Source organism: Phascolarctos cinereus, unplaced genomic scaffold (assembly GCF_003287225.1).
Source record: "Phascolarctos cinereus isolate Bilbo 61053 unplaced genomic scaffold, phaCin_HiC Scaffold_2;HRSCAF=192, whole genome shotgun sequence".
Taxonomy (NCBI): domain Eukaryota; kingdom Metazoa; phylum Chordata; class Mammalia; order Diprotodontia; family Phascolarctidae; genus Phascolarctos; species Phascolarctos cinereus.
In genome coordinates, this window is record NW_027555625.1 from 43040704 (window position 1) to 43057632 (window position 16929).

Sequence of the window (16929 nt, forward strand, 5' to 3'; positions counted from 1 at the left end):
CCACCTAGCTGCCCCCAAAGATCCCTATATTACAAAAGGATTTATAGCAATTCTTTATTGTAAGAAAGGGATGGAAACAAAGTGAATGACTTCACAAATTAGAGTATAAAGGAATGTTATTGCACTGTTAGAATGATGGGAAAGGATGGCTTCAGAAACAAAAAGAGGGGCAGGGAAACTGATAGAGAGCAAAGAGAGCAGAACCTGGGGAACAATTCATACAATAACAAAAATATTGTAAAGACAAACAATTTTGAAAGACTAAAGAACTCTGACTGATGCAGCAGCCAGCCACAACTCCCAGGGACTGATGTTGAAAGCCTGCTACGTGTGCCTTCTGCCAGAAAGCTGATGGGTTTAAGGGGGTGCGCAGTGAGACCTACGATTTTGGGCACGGCAAATGTACGGGTGTGTTTTGCTCGACTATGCTTATTGGTTACAAAAGACTGTGGTTTTTCTTTTCTGGAGAGGGATGGGAGGATGCAGAGAGGCAAAAAAGAGCTATCGATAATATTGCCAAAAAGGAAAGAAAAGAGGGTCATTGAAGCATCTTCTTAAATGCACAGAAAAGATGTTGGTTTTGTTTGTTTGTTTTTAATACTGGATCTCCCTATCATTCTTAGGCTGGAAATGCAGCCACTACTGATGGGCCAATCCCAGCTCTAATTGGCACAAGAGCTTTGTCCTGCTCTAATTCTGACCTGGGCCATTTGCCTGCCCTCAAGCAACCTGGTAGTCCCTCAACCCAGTGTGAGTGGTTTAGTAGGACAAATGCCCCGGTTCCACGTGGCTTTCCTTATCTGTGAAGCTGGGGGAAAAAAAGCTTAAAATATCATAAAGTTCTCTAAGGCCCACCCCCACCCATGATTAGCAAGCTAGGAGGGTAGTTTCCCAGCCAGCTATATTCAATGTACTCAATTATCCACAGGTTTGCCCTCCACCCCCACCCACACACACACACCCCACCCCCCACACCCCACCTCATCCATCACCATCAACTCTCTACAGCAAAACACAAACTCAGAATGCAATAAGATCATCTTTAGCTAATAAACTATGGCTTAAAAATGTAAATAACCAGTAAACAAAATTTAAAACAGAAAAGAAACACTTAGTAATGAACCATGCTACTCACTGCATACAGCAGTAAAACAGAAGACAGAAATAGAGGGTGACAGAGATTCTCCAGTGTTCTGGTGTTTTCTCTGAGTAACCATAATTCAATCAGTTTTTGCTGGATTCTCTTAATTAGCCAAACCGTGATCTGAAGAAAACTACAAGAGGTTTAGAAGCAGTCTTTTGGAGAGCATCTTCCCCCTTCTGCTGCTGGGGCACTACCAATCTCATTTTCCATCTCTTTTCCCTCCTGAGCTTCTCCAAGAGATTTAAAAGGCATCACTGTAAAAGAAAACTCTGCCCTCAGGCTCCAATCTTGTGACAGCTTCCTCTCTTCCAGAGCCAGGAAGAAATGTATGTCCCAGGGTCTTTACCAAATTAGGTCCCCTCACAAGGCAGCCAGTCCAAGCCTTCCCAGAAGTACTATTATATTATTATTATTATGTTATATATATTATATTATATCAGTTATATACTTTTGTTATTAAAAAAGCAAGCTGTAATACAAATTTGTGATTTCATGTATAATTCTCTTTCTAGCTCTGTTTTGCATGTAAAAATGTTCTCTCTCCTTCTCTGTCTGTGTGTGTGTGTGTCTTTCTCTCTCTGTTTCTCTCTGTCTCTATTTCTCTGTGTCTCTGTCTCTATCTCTGTCACTATCTCTGTCTCTATCTTTCTGTTTCTTTGTCTCTCTGCCTATCTGTCTCTCTGTCTCTCTGTCTCTCTCTCTCTCCCTCTCTCCCCCCTCTCTCCCTCCCTCTATACGTGTATATGTATGTCCCTTGAATTCAGAATGAAAAAAAAAGTTTCTTTTAAAAATGTCTTTTAACCAAAAAAATTAAGACTATATGATTCTTAAGAGTAGAGATTGTTTCATTGTACTGGAACATAGGAGGTGCTTGATAAATGATGTTAATTGTAAAAAAAGAAGAAGAAATGACCCCTAAAAGTAAAGTGTTTTTGTACTCATATTAAAAGGCTCCTCTTTCCATCTGAGAGCAAGGTAGTATAGTAGACAGTGCACTGGATTTGAAGTCAAACGTTCTAGATTTGAATCGTGGCCCTGATACTTAGTACATACATGACCTTAGAAAGTCCTGTCCCCTTTCTGGCCCTCAGTAAGATGAAGGAGTTAGATGACCTTCTAAGGTCCCTTCCAGCTCTAAATCTATAATCTTATGATGAGATGGCTACTACAGTCCCTCCGTCTTTAAATCCTGTACTCTCCTGACACCCCTGGATTACAGAGAAGAAAAGAACTTTGTCTAAACCCATAGGACTGAAGAAGAGGAGTGAGAATCCATGGCAACAGAGCATAGCTTTGGAACCATAGGATGTGTTCCTGTGACGTTTAGTACTTAGCAGGCATCTCGCTTCTGGAAACAAAAACTTGGCCATGCAGGCTGGGCGCCATCTCTGCGGAGCGAAGAGACAGGGAGAGAGAACATTTCCATATACAAAACAGAGCTAAAAAAGAGAATTATACATGAAATCACAAATTTGTATTACAGCTTGCTTTTTTAAAAACAAAAGCATATAACTGATATAATATGTATAATATATATATATATATACATATACATATACATATATGTATGTGTGTGTGTGTGTGTGTGTGTTTATTTATTTATTTATTTATATAATGCTTCTGCTGACTTGGAGACGTTGTACATGGGTGGGTGCCATCCTAAAGCTGAAGAAGCCACCCTGGGCCCGCATGCTGTTGGCTATGATGGTGCTGGTGAACATGGACAACAGAAACCAGTGGCTGTCTTAGCACAAGGAGTAAAGAAACTATATATGATGGAAGGACCTGCTTCCAGTTTCCTGTTTATGATGGGAAGTTCAGGTTTCATGATCCTAGACTGATCCACTGCTCCAAATACTCCCAAGCTCATCAGGTGATTTCTTCTATTCATCGGCGTCATCTGTGTCCTTTCGAATTTCTTCTTGGACAGAATGCTCATGAGAATGAAGCTGCCTATCTACTGGGTGAGAGCCCCTTTTTTGTGAAGATACAACAGTAATTGAATTCATTCCTTTTAATGACGTTTCAAAGGCCATCCCAGAACAAAACTTGGAACACAGATTGTCTGTCTCAGAACGACACGAAGGAAAGGTCTGGTGTAAAAATGGAAACAGTTTAATCCATCTTTTAGAAAAAACCTTGTTGGTCTCATTGGCATGATAAGCTAATTAATGATCATAATAGTAATAACACTGTGGCTCTTCCATGTTGGCCTACCACTCATGTTAAGTAGTCATATCTGTCTTCTTTGGTTTTTCCCCATTTCTGAGAGAAAATATTTTTCCTTGTATAACAGAAGTGTGGGGCAAAGTATTTCATTCTTTTCTTACAAGCCCATTTGTAAAATTTACCTTGCCATGAAAAGACACTTCTGCTGAAGATGTGCACAAGTACATTCAGGGAGCTAGATAACTCGATCGAGGGCATCCGCTTTGCCTGGACCCTACATTGTTTTAAGTGTAGCTCTCAAAGTTGGTGATCTTATATGAGACTGCATTCCCTAAACAATAAGATGTGTGAAAGGAACCAAAATAAATCATTGTTTCTACTGGAAAAAAGGAAAGAGGACTTTCCGCTACTCCCTACTGTTAGGTGGTGTCCTGGTAGCTTAGTGTCTAGACTACTGGAAATGGAGTCAGAAAGACCTGAGTTCAAATCATGCTTCAGATATTCACTAGCTATGTGACACTGGGCAAATTTCCTTTTCTGTAAAATGACAATAATGATAGAACCTACCTCCCGCGGCCAGATGAGGATCAGATGAGGTGACATTAAAGCATTGTGAAAACCTTGAGGCTCTATGTGAATGCTAGTTGTTATTAAACATTTTCCTGATGCTTGATGCTTTTTGATACGTCCCTCTCCCTTTCCAGCAGCTAGGTGGCGCCGTAGTGCACAGAGTGCTGGGCTTGGAGTCAGGAAGACTCATCTTCCCAAGTCAAATCTGGTCCCAGACACACACTAGCTGTATGACCCAGGCAAGTCACTTAACCCTGTTTGCCTCAGTTTCCTCATCTGTAAGATGAGTTAGACAAGGAAATGGCAAACTACTCCAATATCTTAGCCAAGAAAATCCCAAATGGGGTCACCAAGACTCGGCCCCAACAGAAACAAGTGAACGACAACAATTCTATTTCTAATGAAACTTCTTTCCACCCCCACCAAAGAACCCTATCATAAATGACACGGAAGTATAATTCAGCAAAACACGCTGGCCACATCTGACAACTTCTGCCTTGTCCTCCACCTAAAGCCCCATGACCTTTCTGATGAGAGGAGAGGAGAGAAGGATACTGAAGTCTATCCTCTCAAGTCAGATCGGTCTTTTAGCCTCCTCTGAACACACACACATACACACACGTGCGTGCGCGCACGCGCACACACACACACACACACACACACAGTTCCAGTGAGTCTCTGATCTACTAATCAGACTTAAATATCTAGTAGCCAGCACCTACCTGGCAATTCTGATTTTCAGGCCCTACCTCTTTTTAAACCAATCAATTATGTTTCACCACATCATAAAACATCCCAATACACTCCCAGTCAAATCCTCCCTCTGTGATATCCAAACCACGAAAAGCAAAACAGCCTAAAAGAATGACTGTGATGGACACTGCCTGCAGGTGAGCATTTGTTTGTGGAACTTTGTCTCCATTTCAAGTGGCCTTTACATACTTGTGTATTTGGTTCATTCTGCATCCCCACAGGTCCACACACACTTCTTGGAATCCTTCACTTCCAGCCCTCCTCATACTACAGTGTTACTCCTCAGCCGTAATCTATTTGGTTGAGCACATGATTTGTTTCCAACCTTTATAAATAAGGCTACCATGAATATTTTTGAACAGTTCTGTGCGTTTTGATTGTACATGACCTCGTTGAGTTATGAACCCAAGAGAGCTACTGTCATTTCAAAGGATATGAAGCTTTTAGAACTTATCCTACATAATCCAAACTTGTTTTCCAAAACAGTTGGTAGCTAGTATTTATAGAGTACTTTAAAGATCACAAAGCACTTTACAAAATATCATTTGACCCTTACAACACCCCCGAGAGATAGGTGTTATTATTATTCCCAATTTATAGATTGGGAAACTGAGGCAAACAGTTTAACTTGCCCAAGGCCATGTAGATAGTATCTGAGACCGGATTTGAACTCAGGTATTCCTGATGCTAAGACTCTATTCACTTCACCCACCTGCCTGCATAGTTCTAACTTGCAGTGAATTATATATCTATGTTCCCACATCCCTACCAGTATTTAATTTTTTCATCTCATCAAGCCCTTCCAACGTCAACACAGAGAGTATTAAAAGTGTTGGGCACTCACAGTTCCTCAGTCATTATTGGCACCGTGCACGTGCTCTGCTATGCCCTTGTCTCACCTACAAGCAGATTGGACTAGATCTTTTCCTCTCCTGCTCCTTCCAACTAATAGCTATTACTAAGACCCCACTCCCCCAGTGGCATAGCCTCATCCCTGGCCACCCTTTCCATTTCTGGATGCATCTGGCTCACAGTTTTTCTCTCCTCCTTAAAATGAGGCCATTACCATGAGCTCTCTCTTCTCCCTCTTCTTCATTTCATATCAATCAAATGTTTTCTGCCACTATCTCTCAGGAGTAAGACGCTCTATCTCCCAACTCCAGGCATTTTTTCTGGCTGTTCTCCCATACCTGGAATGCTCTCTCTCCTCAACTCTACCTATTAGCTTCCCTGCTTTCCTTTTAAGTTCCAACTAAAATCTCATCTTCTACAGGAAGCCTTTCCTAACCCCTCTTAATCCTCTCTTAATTATCTCCTATTTATCTAGTATAGCTAGCTTACTTGTAACTCCTTATTATCCAGTTGTCTCTCCTATTAGATCGGGAGTTCCTCAAGGACTGCCTTTTGCCTCTTTTTATATTCTAAGCACTTAGTACATAGTGGTCACTTAACTATTTATTGATTGTGTATACATACACACACATATATGTGCATATATATGTGTGTATATATACATATACAAATATTCTTCATGCATGATTCCTAAAGCATACCTACTCTTCCCACTGATTTTGTATGTATTAGTTTATTAGTATTTGCATGTATTTGCCCTGGGTTTATAGGGGAGATGTTCCTTTGCAACTTTTATTTCTATACTAATTTATTAAAAGCTTCTGCTTTGGGGAGAAGGATAAGAAGGAAAGGTCTTGCCAGAGCAGGACTGGAGTACAGCCTCTGACAGCTGCTCTTATGATAGGCATTCCCTCCATCCTTTCCATCTACACATTTGGGTTTATTTCTTTAACCCCTTTGGCACCTAAGATCCAGAAAATGCAGGGGGAGGACAGGTAAGTGTTGAGCAGCAAGGGGTTATAGCTATGACCTTAATGCTTCCAGGTCTTCACATTCATTTTGGGTATGGCCACAGTGAGATAATGATTTTTCGGTTCTAACCCGCTCACTCTCCTGCTCTGTCCCTGTGACCTCAGGTGACCTTCCGCAATGAAGTAAGCAACGAGTACCTCTTCTACTTGGTGACTTTCAAGGTCCTCCCCAGCGGAATCATTAAGACAATCGAGATGAGTACCTTTGTTCGGCAGAGCACATCAGCCTCCATCAAGGTGGAAAACCCCCTCCCTTACTCTGTCGTCTTCACCACAGACTGCCGAGTACCTGATATCAGCATACCCTCCCAGTTCGCAGTACCATCCAATTCAGAGGTATGGAGCACAGCCACATCTGATCTGGGGCTGTTGGCATCTGGGCTTTTTGCATGTGACATTACCATTCTTTGATTGGTTAAGATTTGGAGTGATTAGACAAACAGTGGGTTCATTTCTTTAGAGCAAACTTTTTTTCTCGCAATTCTAGTCCTGTAGAAGTGGTTAAAGCTGCTTAATAATGATTGAAATGATCAAGAAATGGACAAGATATGAGGCTTTGACCACCTTTTTGTGGGGGGAAAGGGGAGTCTGTTTTTTCTTTTAGTACCAACCATTAGTGATGTTCCAGGAATAGGCAAACCCTCCACCAAGTAAGGTTTGGTGTCTTGCAGTTGGAGTATACATGGAATGAGCTACTTGGACTATAGCCTCTAAGTTGCTGTGAGTTAATATGAAAAAGACATTTTATTAGATGAAGAGGTCACAGATATAGGAACCCAAGATACCTTAGCTTGGAAAAGCAAGTCATTGAGTCCCCAAGGCAATCCCAAGCATATGCCATAAGGAACAAGCAACTGTCACCTACTTGAGGACAGTCATACCTTCTCTGGGCCTTAGGGTTTCTCCCAACCCTACAGTAAAGAAGGCTAGAGTTCTCTGCTTGACCAGAACTTCTTTCTTCTCCCTCAGGGTATGGTAACATTTGATTTCCAACCTCTCAAAGCTGGAGAGACCACTGGGCGACTGAGTCTACACCAGGGTGATTTAGGCACCTACCATTACGAACTCAATCTTAAAGCCATCCCAGGCCGGCCTGAGAAGCCAGTCTACTTCCAGGCTGTCCTGGGTAGCAGCCAGAATGTCAATGCTAAGTTCATTAACTACACCCGTCAGAAGGCAGAATATTCATGTAAGGTGAGTGACCTGGCCAGAAGCTCGGGCTCCAAATGATACATTAAGAAGGGCACAGAAGCACTAGGAAGCTAAAGTTCAGAGAAACTTGGACTTCTCTTCTCACACAGGCACCTGTGGCAGGTCAAAACTAGACATTTCCAGAGCAGTTTAGCCTAACAGCAGGTTAGCACCCAGTCTAATGTCTCCTTCTATTCCCTGGCCACCACTGGTCTGCTCAATCCACCAAATGGGAAACACACACACACACACACACACATACACACACACACACACACACACCCCTCCAGTTTTGTTGCCCCCAGCAGGCTCAGGGGGTCACTTCAGACTGATCAGGTGGAGAAAATGCCAAACCCACCCCTCTACAAGCAAACCAAGCCTTATCTAGTTCTACTGGTTTTTTGGTGAGTTAAACATAATGGATTCAAGTCCACTGACTAGAGAGTAAACTTCATTGACTGAGACCAGGTTCTGGATGGGAAAGCCTTAATAACATAAGTAAAAATAAGTAAAATAAAAATAACTACTCAGTAGGATAGACACTAAAAACAAATACCCAATGAGAAATCTCCAGCATTGGCTTCCTCTTCCCTTTCTTCGAGGCCAGAGGGGTCAAATTCCAACAGAAATGGGGCCACTGACCTATACAGAAGGCATCTCCGTGGGCTACAGCTTGACTTAGAGAACCATAGAGATTAGCTATGTTTTATCGAATTTTTATTTATGTTGTGAAATATTTCCCAAAGACGTTTTCATTTGGTTTGGGGGCACTTGGGAGTGTTACGGAGGAGGCCGCATATTTGACATCTCTACTCCGTCACAGTATGAAAGTAGGCCATCCCAGGGACTTGTTGCATTTAAAATTCACACAGTTTGAGGCAACATCCACAAAAACAAACACTGAACAAATTTGGGTGATGCCAGGTCACAAGGTGGTTCACCCCTACTTCCTTTTACCATCCCAGGAACAATGTAAAGATTAATGTTACCCTGATGGATCTCTAGGAGGAGTCAGCTCTTGGACAGATCTGGGATAACAGGATTAAAATGTGTTCTCTTGCATCTCAACTCACTAAGGGATCTCCAAGAATGGATAGATACTCCCCATCTTATTTCCCTTTGTGTACTACATTCCTTGTCAGCCTAAACACTTACCAAGACTTTCTCTCTGATTCTGGGTCCTCTACATGCTCCCATTTCAGACTGACAACCAAGATTTCCACGTGGAGAAGATTGTCTGTGCAGCACCAGGAGCCCAAGGAGGCATTGAAGTCAATGTGGAAGTCAACTTTGAACCTAGCCAGCTAGGTGAAATAAGGGGCATGCTCTATCTCTCCTCTCCCGTGGGAGGGGAATACACTATCCCACTCATTGGACTGGCCCAATACCCCAAACCCCAGGGTCCCATCCAAATCAAAGCAGGTTCCAACACCATCATCCCCTTTAAAAATGTATTCTACCACCAAATGTCCTATTCCTTTATTGTAGAGAGCCAATTCTTCTCTGTCAAAGCCCTTGATACAGTGCGTGCTAAGAAAATCAACAACATTACTGTCTCCTTCGAAGGGAACACTTTAGGCCAAAAATCTCCCATTACCTCCAAGCTCATTGTGTCCTGCCTCAATGCCACCGGCAATGAAGCAGGAATCCAGTGGATCTATTATCTGAAAGGGGTCACCCCATAGAATTAACCAGGAGTCAATTGCTTATAAACCAACAAAAGCCCTTTTCCTTGGCCCTCTGGCACCATCAGTATTTTGTGAACTCTTAGACTCCCCACCCCCACCAAAGCCCATCCTCCACATAGTTCCCTCTTCCTAAAGCCCCAGGCTCTTGGCAGTGAAGAAAAACAGGGGGAAGATGAAGTCCTCTTAAAACTCATCAGCTGTTGACCAAATTCACTAGGGATTATATGTGTCAACCCTGTAGGGTTTTTCCTAACAAAGAATAACAGAAATTGGGGAGTATAAATGCAGTATCATAGCCCTGTTTTTCTTCAGAGTATACAAGCACCCATCAAATACAGTATCTACTCACAGTCATATGAAGATTTAGTTTGTGGTTTTTTTTATTTTAAATTTCAAATGATTTGGTTACTTATGAATTGTAGACTTTTCTACAGATTTCTGGAAATCCCCTTCCCCTCCCCCAAACCCAACTATCCAATAAAGATATCAGTTATTAAGAAAATATTGTGTTACTACCCATAAGCCTCCATTCAGTAGTGTATCCCATCACTCAGCATCCCAAGTGGCCTCCCACCGGTATCTGCATGCCCTTAGCCAGCGCTATGCATGTTTAGACACAGTATGAACCCAAAAAACGGTCAGATTATTAAAAAAAGGGACAAGTCAATGCCCTGCCTTCAAGCAAAGGTGTTTTGAGGGGAGAGGGGAGTTGCACTAGGGCCTGCCCACCTGCTTGTCATCTTCAAGCCTGCTTTCTAGTTCTTATTCCTCTTAGGCCTCCAGCTATCTCCATCCCCATCAAAGGTCATCCCTGGAAAATATCATGGGTCCAAACTTGCTGCAATGTAGCTTCATTCCCTGTAAGTCATCTACCAAACCTGCTGTGTGGCCCAGTGATGAAAACTGTGGAAACAGGGGAGCATGAAAGCTCTTTGTAGCCCTTGGATTCCTGGAGCCATTCGTGGGCCAACTGGAATTGGGTGGAGGTCTGGTGGGCCAGACCCTGTAGTGGTGAAAACCCTAAGGGAGAAGGCCAGGAGCAGAGTGGCTTCAAAGGCAAGAGTCTGTCCCCTTGACTAGTGAGGCCCAGGTATCTCCTCCTCGCCTTAGGTCATAAATCTCCTTCCAAAAGGACCACACACCAGTGCCATATTTCGAAGGTAGAGCTGGTTTGCAGAATTAAAGAGCAAATATCCAGGTCAGAAACTTTTAGCAACTATTACAACACTAATAAGCACAAAAGGATGTACATTGCCCTGTGTCATCTGACACATCACAGCTTTCCCCTAGGACCCAGGAGGATGACCAATGTAAAATCTTCCATCATTGTATTTCCTGCCAATTTGGGGGCAATCGTCCATTCTCCTGGTCATTTCCCCAGTACACACCAGAATGTACTTTTCTGTTGTCCCCCCAAAACAGGCTTTGAAATAAAGACGTTTAGGTCAATCCTAAGCCTGGGGATAGCTTTACTTCATTCACAGCCAGAGACAGAAGAGATGAAGGTTAGGAACAGAGGCTTCTAGGATGAGGGAGAAAGCCCTGGGCCTCTGTAAAACCAGCAGCATTAGCATCCCTAATCAGAACCCCAGACTGGGGTTCAGCTAAACGGCATTAAACATAATAACTTTAAGCTTTAAAAAGTGCTTTACAAATATCTCATCTGAGCTTCACAACAAGCCTGTGAGGTAAATACCCTTACTATTCCCATTTTGCAGATGAAGAAGCTGAGGAGAGGGTGACTTGCCCAGGGTCACACAGTAAATATCTGAGGCAGGATTGGACTTCCAGACTCCAAGTCTGGTATCTTATCCATTATAATGTTTAGCTTCCTAAGTGAACAAAAAGAATGGGGATAGGTCAGGGAGGAAGACAACAGGGCAAATCCCTTGGTTTAATTCTTAGCACCACATCTGACCTACTTTAGAGGCGGCAGTTATATGGCACTTTGGAAGACTTCCAAGAGAAGGTACTTCACAGTTCTAAATCTTATCATTATACCATGAGCCTAATAAATTAGGATTGGGCAAGCTAAGAGCACAACACTTAGAGGCACAAGAAGGAATTCTTTAATATGACTTCTTATAAATGCATGAAGCGCCTGGGTAACTTTTCTAGTTCTGAGCCCCCACCCAAAGATCCAGGAACTTCAGAATCTGGCAGCCCCACTGAGGCTAGTTATCAGCTTCCCTCCTAAGCACCCAGGCTCACAAAGCTCGAAAGAGGAACAGTTTTATTTACACAGTAATGAAACAGGACTCGGCTGAGCCCAGAAAAGTAACAATTTCAGGGATGGAGGTGTTTACTAGCCAACCTGTTTCTCTAATGCACTAAACTTTGATCTACCACCCCCCCACAAAAAAGTAAAGCTGTTGATACTCACCAGTGAGCAACACCCTCCCAAGAGACCCACAGAGCCTCAGTGACTTGCAACACTGTTGCAGGCAGGACTCCAGGACTCCAGTACTCTGGCTGGCTTTGATCCTCCACATTGACAGTACCGGCATAACACGATGGCTTTCTGCAGTTCCTGACTCCCCACTACTTGTAGCAATGGGTCTCTTTTCTGAAACCCTCCTCAGGTTTGGGCAGGTAGTTTGGGCCATTCTCCCCGATGTCCTGCAGATGGCACTCATTGCTTCCCACAATTGGGCCATTCAGAAAGTGCCCAAGGCTAGGAGGAACACTCTCTTCATACCTCACAGACTGGTCTCTTTCTTAAATGCCTGATGATTCAGCACCTTTTACCTTTGCTCTCCCTCTATCACCAAGCACTCCGCAACTCCTTCAGCTATTCAGAAATTGTTGTGTTCAGTCTGTCCAACTCTTCATAAACCCATTTGGGGTTTTCTTGGCACAGATACTGGAGTGGTTTTGCCATTTTCTTCTCCAGGTCATTTGACAGATGAGGAAAGTGAGGCAAACAGGGTGAAGTGACTTGCCCAGGGTCACACAGCCAGTAAATGTTTGAAATTGGATTCAAACTCAGGTCTTCCTAACTCCAGGCTCATGCTCTACCCACTGAACCACCTACCTGCCCAGGAGTCCCCTATTCAATTCCAACACCCCCGTCTTCCCCTTTGGCATATTATTCAAATTACCCCAGGCTGCTTCATGTAACTTCTAGAAAAGAGAGATGGAACTTGTGAAAAAAAAAAAAAGCTTTGCAGTTCCAACTATAGACACATCTTTTTAATGCCAGAAAATCTGACTTTCCATGACATAATAACTAATATTTTAAAAGTTTGCTAACATTTGCAAAGTACTATCCATACGTTACATATTTGACCCTCACAACAACTATGTGAGGTAAATGCTATTATTCCCATTTTACAGATAAGAAAACTAATCTCAGGTAACCATCATCACATGGCTAGTGTGTGTCAGAACTAGGATTTAAAGCCAGGTCTTTCCTGATTATTAATCCATCATTTTCACTATACCATGGTGCTGCTTACCACAGATCTCACTTTGACTTTTCCCTTCCCCTATATTATTACATTACCCATCCTCAAGGACGTAGCAGAAGAGAATTGGTCACAGGCCCCTAATCAAATGAACCTCCTTCCCTACCTCTCATCCACTTCATGAAATAGATATAAGGGGCAAGGCACAGTGACAATGAGATATTAAACCATTCACCATTTAATTACATTCATAACTTGTAAAGGGCAAGAAACCTTGAGTAGTCCATACCCTGAATGACTTATTCATAGGTTGTAAAAGATAAGAAACCAGAAGTAGCCTCTTGACTCTCTGGAGAGGGCTCACCCCTTTCAGAATTTGATGGAGTAAAACAAAGTATTATAAGTGTCAAAATCAGATGTTCATGCATTTTATGTTTGATTTTACTCTGTAAGTGATTTTATTCTGTAACCATATTTTTTATTCTATGTAACAAACCGAAGCCCCTTCTCTGTCTCTGAATGAAAAAGCTCTTGAATTCAAAAGCTCTCTGTCTCTGTCTCTGTCTCTCTCTCTCTCTCTGTCTCTTTCTCTTTCTCTCTCTCTCTCCCTCTCCCTCTCTCTTTCCCTCTCTCTTCCCCCCATCTCTCTGTCTTTCTCAGAAGTCAGACACCAAAGGGTTAAGCTTTCCCACACTTGCTGTTAGTTAAAGAAAAATTCTTTTCTCAATACTTTCATAAAATATAAAGCCTTTTTAAAGGACCGCACCACTCACCTTCTGGTGTGAGGAAGGAACTTGAAAAGGTACTGTAAAAATTGTCTGCTTGACCTAACCTAACCCTAGCCTGCTTACTTCAGCAGGCACGGATTCTACCCTGCAGTCAAACCACAAAAAAAGTACAAAAACATTTGTGAAGATGATTCCACTCACCACCTGCTTAAGAATAACATGAAATCCAGTAGACCTGAAAGACAAACAGCTCTTGTGATAGAGCTCAGCAGGTATTACATCCAGATAGTAGCCCTGAGTAAAACAAGGCTAGCAAATGAAGGCTAGCTTACCAAAGTCGGAGCTGGATACACATTTTTTTCTGGAATAGCTACAGAGATGGGGAGCACTGTGAAGATGGCATAAGTTTTGCACTCAAAACTAATCTAGTCAACAAGCTTGTATGCCTCCCAAAAGGAGTAAATGACAGGCTCGTGACAATGTGATTGCCACTTGCAGGAAAGCACCAGGCCACCATCATTAGTGCCTATGCTCTCACCATGATGAACTCTGATGAAGTCAAAAAAAAATTTTATGAAGACCTGGAGACCCTCATCATCAGTGTGCCAAAAGAGGACAAGTTTATAATTCTGGGTGACTTTAATGCCAGAGTAGACACAGACTATCAGACATGGCAGAGACTCCTCCTTGGGAGGAATGGAGTCAGAAACAGCAATAGCAACAGTCACTTACTACTGAAAACTTGTGCATCTCATGACCTTCTCACTACCAACACTGTTTTCTGTTTACTTAAATACAATAAATATTTGTGGGTGTACCCTCACAGCAAACATTGGCATTTAATGGACTATGCCTCTTAAGAAGAGACAGACACCATGTGAGAGTTGTGAAGGTCATGTGCAGCAGGGAGTACTATACTACTCATACATGGACTTAACCTCTCCAAGTTAAGTATTCATATTCAACAAAAGCAGCAGCCCCAAGGCAAGATTATTAGACTTAATGTCAACAGATTAGAGCACTTCCCTGTGCACGAACAGTTTGTTGCTAACTGGGAGAGAAAGCTGAGCCAACATAGGGTTGGCAACAGTGGAACAGAAAAGGAGTGGACAGATTTCAGAGATCTGGTGTACAGCATTGAATTTACCCACCTCTGCCAGAACAATGACAAACATCAAGATTGGTTTGATGAGAATGATGGGGAAATTCAGAAGCTGATAAATAAAAAATGAGAACTCCACAGAGTTTACCAGCAGGATAATTCATCCATCTCTAAGAAGGCAGCATTTAATTCCATCAGAGTAAAGTACAGGGGCATCCAGGTAGTACAGTAGATAGAGCTCCGGTTTTGGAGTCAGGAGGACCTAAGTTCAAATCCAGCCTCACACACTTGACACTTACTAGCTGTGTGACCCTGTGCAAGTCACTTAACCCCAATTGTCTCACCAAAAAGGAAAAAAAAAGCATGTAAAAAAATTAAAGTACAAGGGAAGCTTAGATGCAGGATTCTTGTCTCAGTAACAAGGCAGATGAAATTCAATTTTATGCTGATAGTAACAATCCAAAGTGCTTTTATGATGCCTGAAGACTTTTTATGGGCCCAAAACCTATGGTACATCTCAACTACTCAGCACTGATGGAGCCACATTGGTTAGTGATAAAGACATGCTCCTGGAGCAATGGGCTGAATACTTCTATAGTATTCTCAACAGACCATCATCAATAACTGCTGAAGTCATTGATCATATACCTCAGGTTGAAGTCAGTTTCTCTCTAGCTGAACTTCCAACTGAAGAAGAGTTTCTGAATGTCATTAGGCTCCCCTTGTGTGGCAAAGCACCTGTTGCTGATTCTATTCCAGCTGAAATTTACAAGGCAAGGGGGTCCACTGCTCATACAAAAGCTGACTGAAATCTCCTGGGTTATATGGCAACCTTGGAGTTCAAGGATGCCTCCTTTGTCCATTTCTATAAAGGAAAAGAAAATAGTTTGTCCTCTGACAATCATAGGGGGATCTTTCTCTTAGTCGTTGCCAACAAGACTCTTGCCAGAGTCCTCCTTAATAAGCTGATCCTTCACCTGGAAGATAGTCATCTACCCAAGAGCCGGTGCAGCTTCTAAAAGAGCCAAGGAACAGTCAATATGATGTTTGCTGCCTGACAACTCCAGGAGAAATGCCGGAAGTAGAACATAGGTCTGCACACAACATTTGCTGATCTGACCAAAGCCTTTGATACTGTCAGTCATAAGGGCTTGTAAAAGATCATGGTAAAATTTGGTTGTCCAGAGGATTTCATCAGTATTGTACACCAGGTGTTCCATGATGGCATGCTTGGACAGGCTCTGGATAATGGACGATGCTGTCATGTTTTCTCAGTCACCGATGGAGTTAAGCAATGTTTGCTCCCATGCTTTTTAGCATGATGTTTTCAACAATGTTGTCGGATGCCTTCAATGAGGACAAAAATAGCACCAAGGTCTGCTACCCCACTCCCGGTAAATCATTTAACTTGAAAAGGCTACAAGCCAGGACTGAAGTGGAAGGAGAGTTGGTGCATGACTCTTTTGTTCCCAGATGACTGTGCACTCAGTGCAGCCTCTGTGGCTGAGATGCAACAGAGTATGGATCAGTTCTCTACCATTTGTGCTAATTTTGCCCTGACAATTAACACTAAGAAAACAAAGGTTGTCCACCAGCCAGCCCTGTACTATCAATACGTAGAACCAGCTGTCACAGAAAATGAGTTAGACAAGGAAATGGCAAACCACTCCAGTATCTTTGCCAAGAAAACGCCAGATGGGGTCACCAAGAGTTGGACAGAAAAAAAATGAGTAGAAAATGAAAACATATGTGTGTGTGTTTGTGTATACACATATACATGTCTGTAAACAGAGATAGACAGACAGATAAACAGGATACAATGAGATACATAGAAGTATCTCTATGTATCTTACCATATCCTCCATCTGTGTGTGTATCATTGTATCCAGATCTTTGTTAGCAGCTCTACTACCCAAATCATTCTCCCTCCTATGTCAAGAGTTCAGTACCTAACAAACACACTTCTTTCCCTTAATTTCCGTTGTCTGTGCTCAAACCAGGGCAGCACCTGAGCTTACTCTCCCCCAAATAACACAACAGCACCTCCAAACAAGGCTAACCAAGTTCAAGACAGAGTATCCACATTCACACTGATGTGTCTATCTTTATTATTTAGCCATAAGACACAATTCAAAATTAAAGTATTAAATGGAATAGTATAGTAAAAAGAATATCAGTAAAATATTTTTTCATATAACCTAAGAACATTCAATTAATACCCCATCCATGGGAAGTTAACACACATAGGGAACTCACATGGAAAGCCACATCCATATGACCAGTACATACACATG

The 16929-nt window shown here is 42.4% G+C and overlaps 1 protein-coding gene across 1 annotated transcript in view; it reads left to right on the forward strand.

Moving 5' to 3' along the window:
• Positions 1 to 9900, forward strand: part of HYDIN (HYDIN axonemal central pair apparatus protein) — a 464226-nt gene extending 454326 nt beyond the window's left edge. Inside the window, 3 exon segments of the mRNA XM_078149348.1 lie at positions 6625 to 6855; positions 7489 to 7713; positions 8913 to 9900. Coding sequence (XP_078005474.1) covers positions 6625 to 6855; positions 7489 to 7713; positions 8913 to 9395 — 939 coding nt within the window. The 3' untranslated portion in view covers positions 9396 to 9900.
• Positions 9901 to 16929: the final 7029 nt, after the last annotated feature.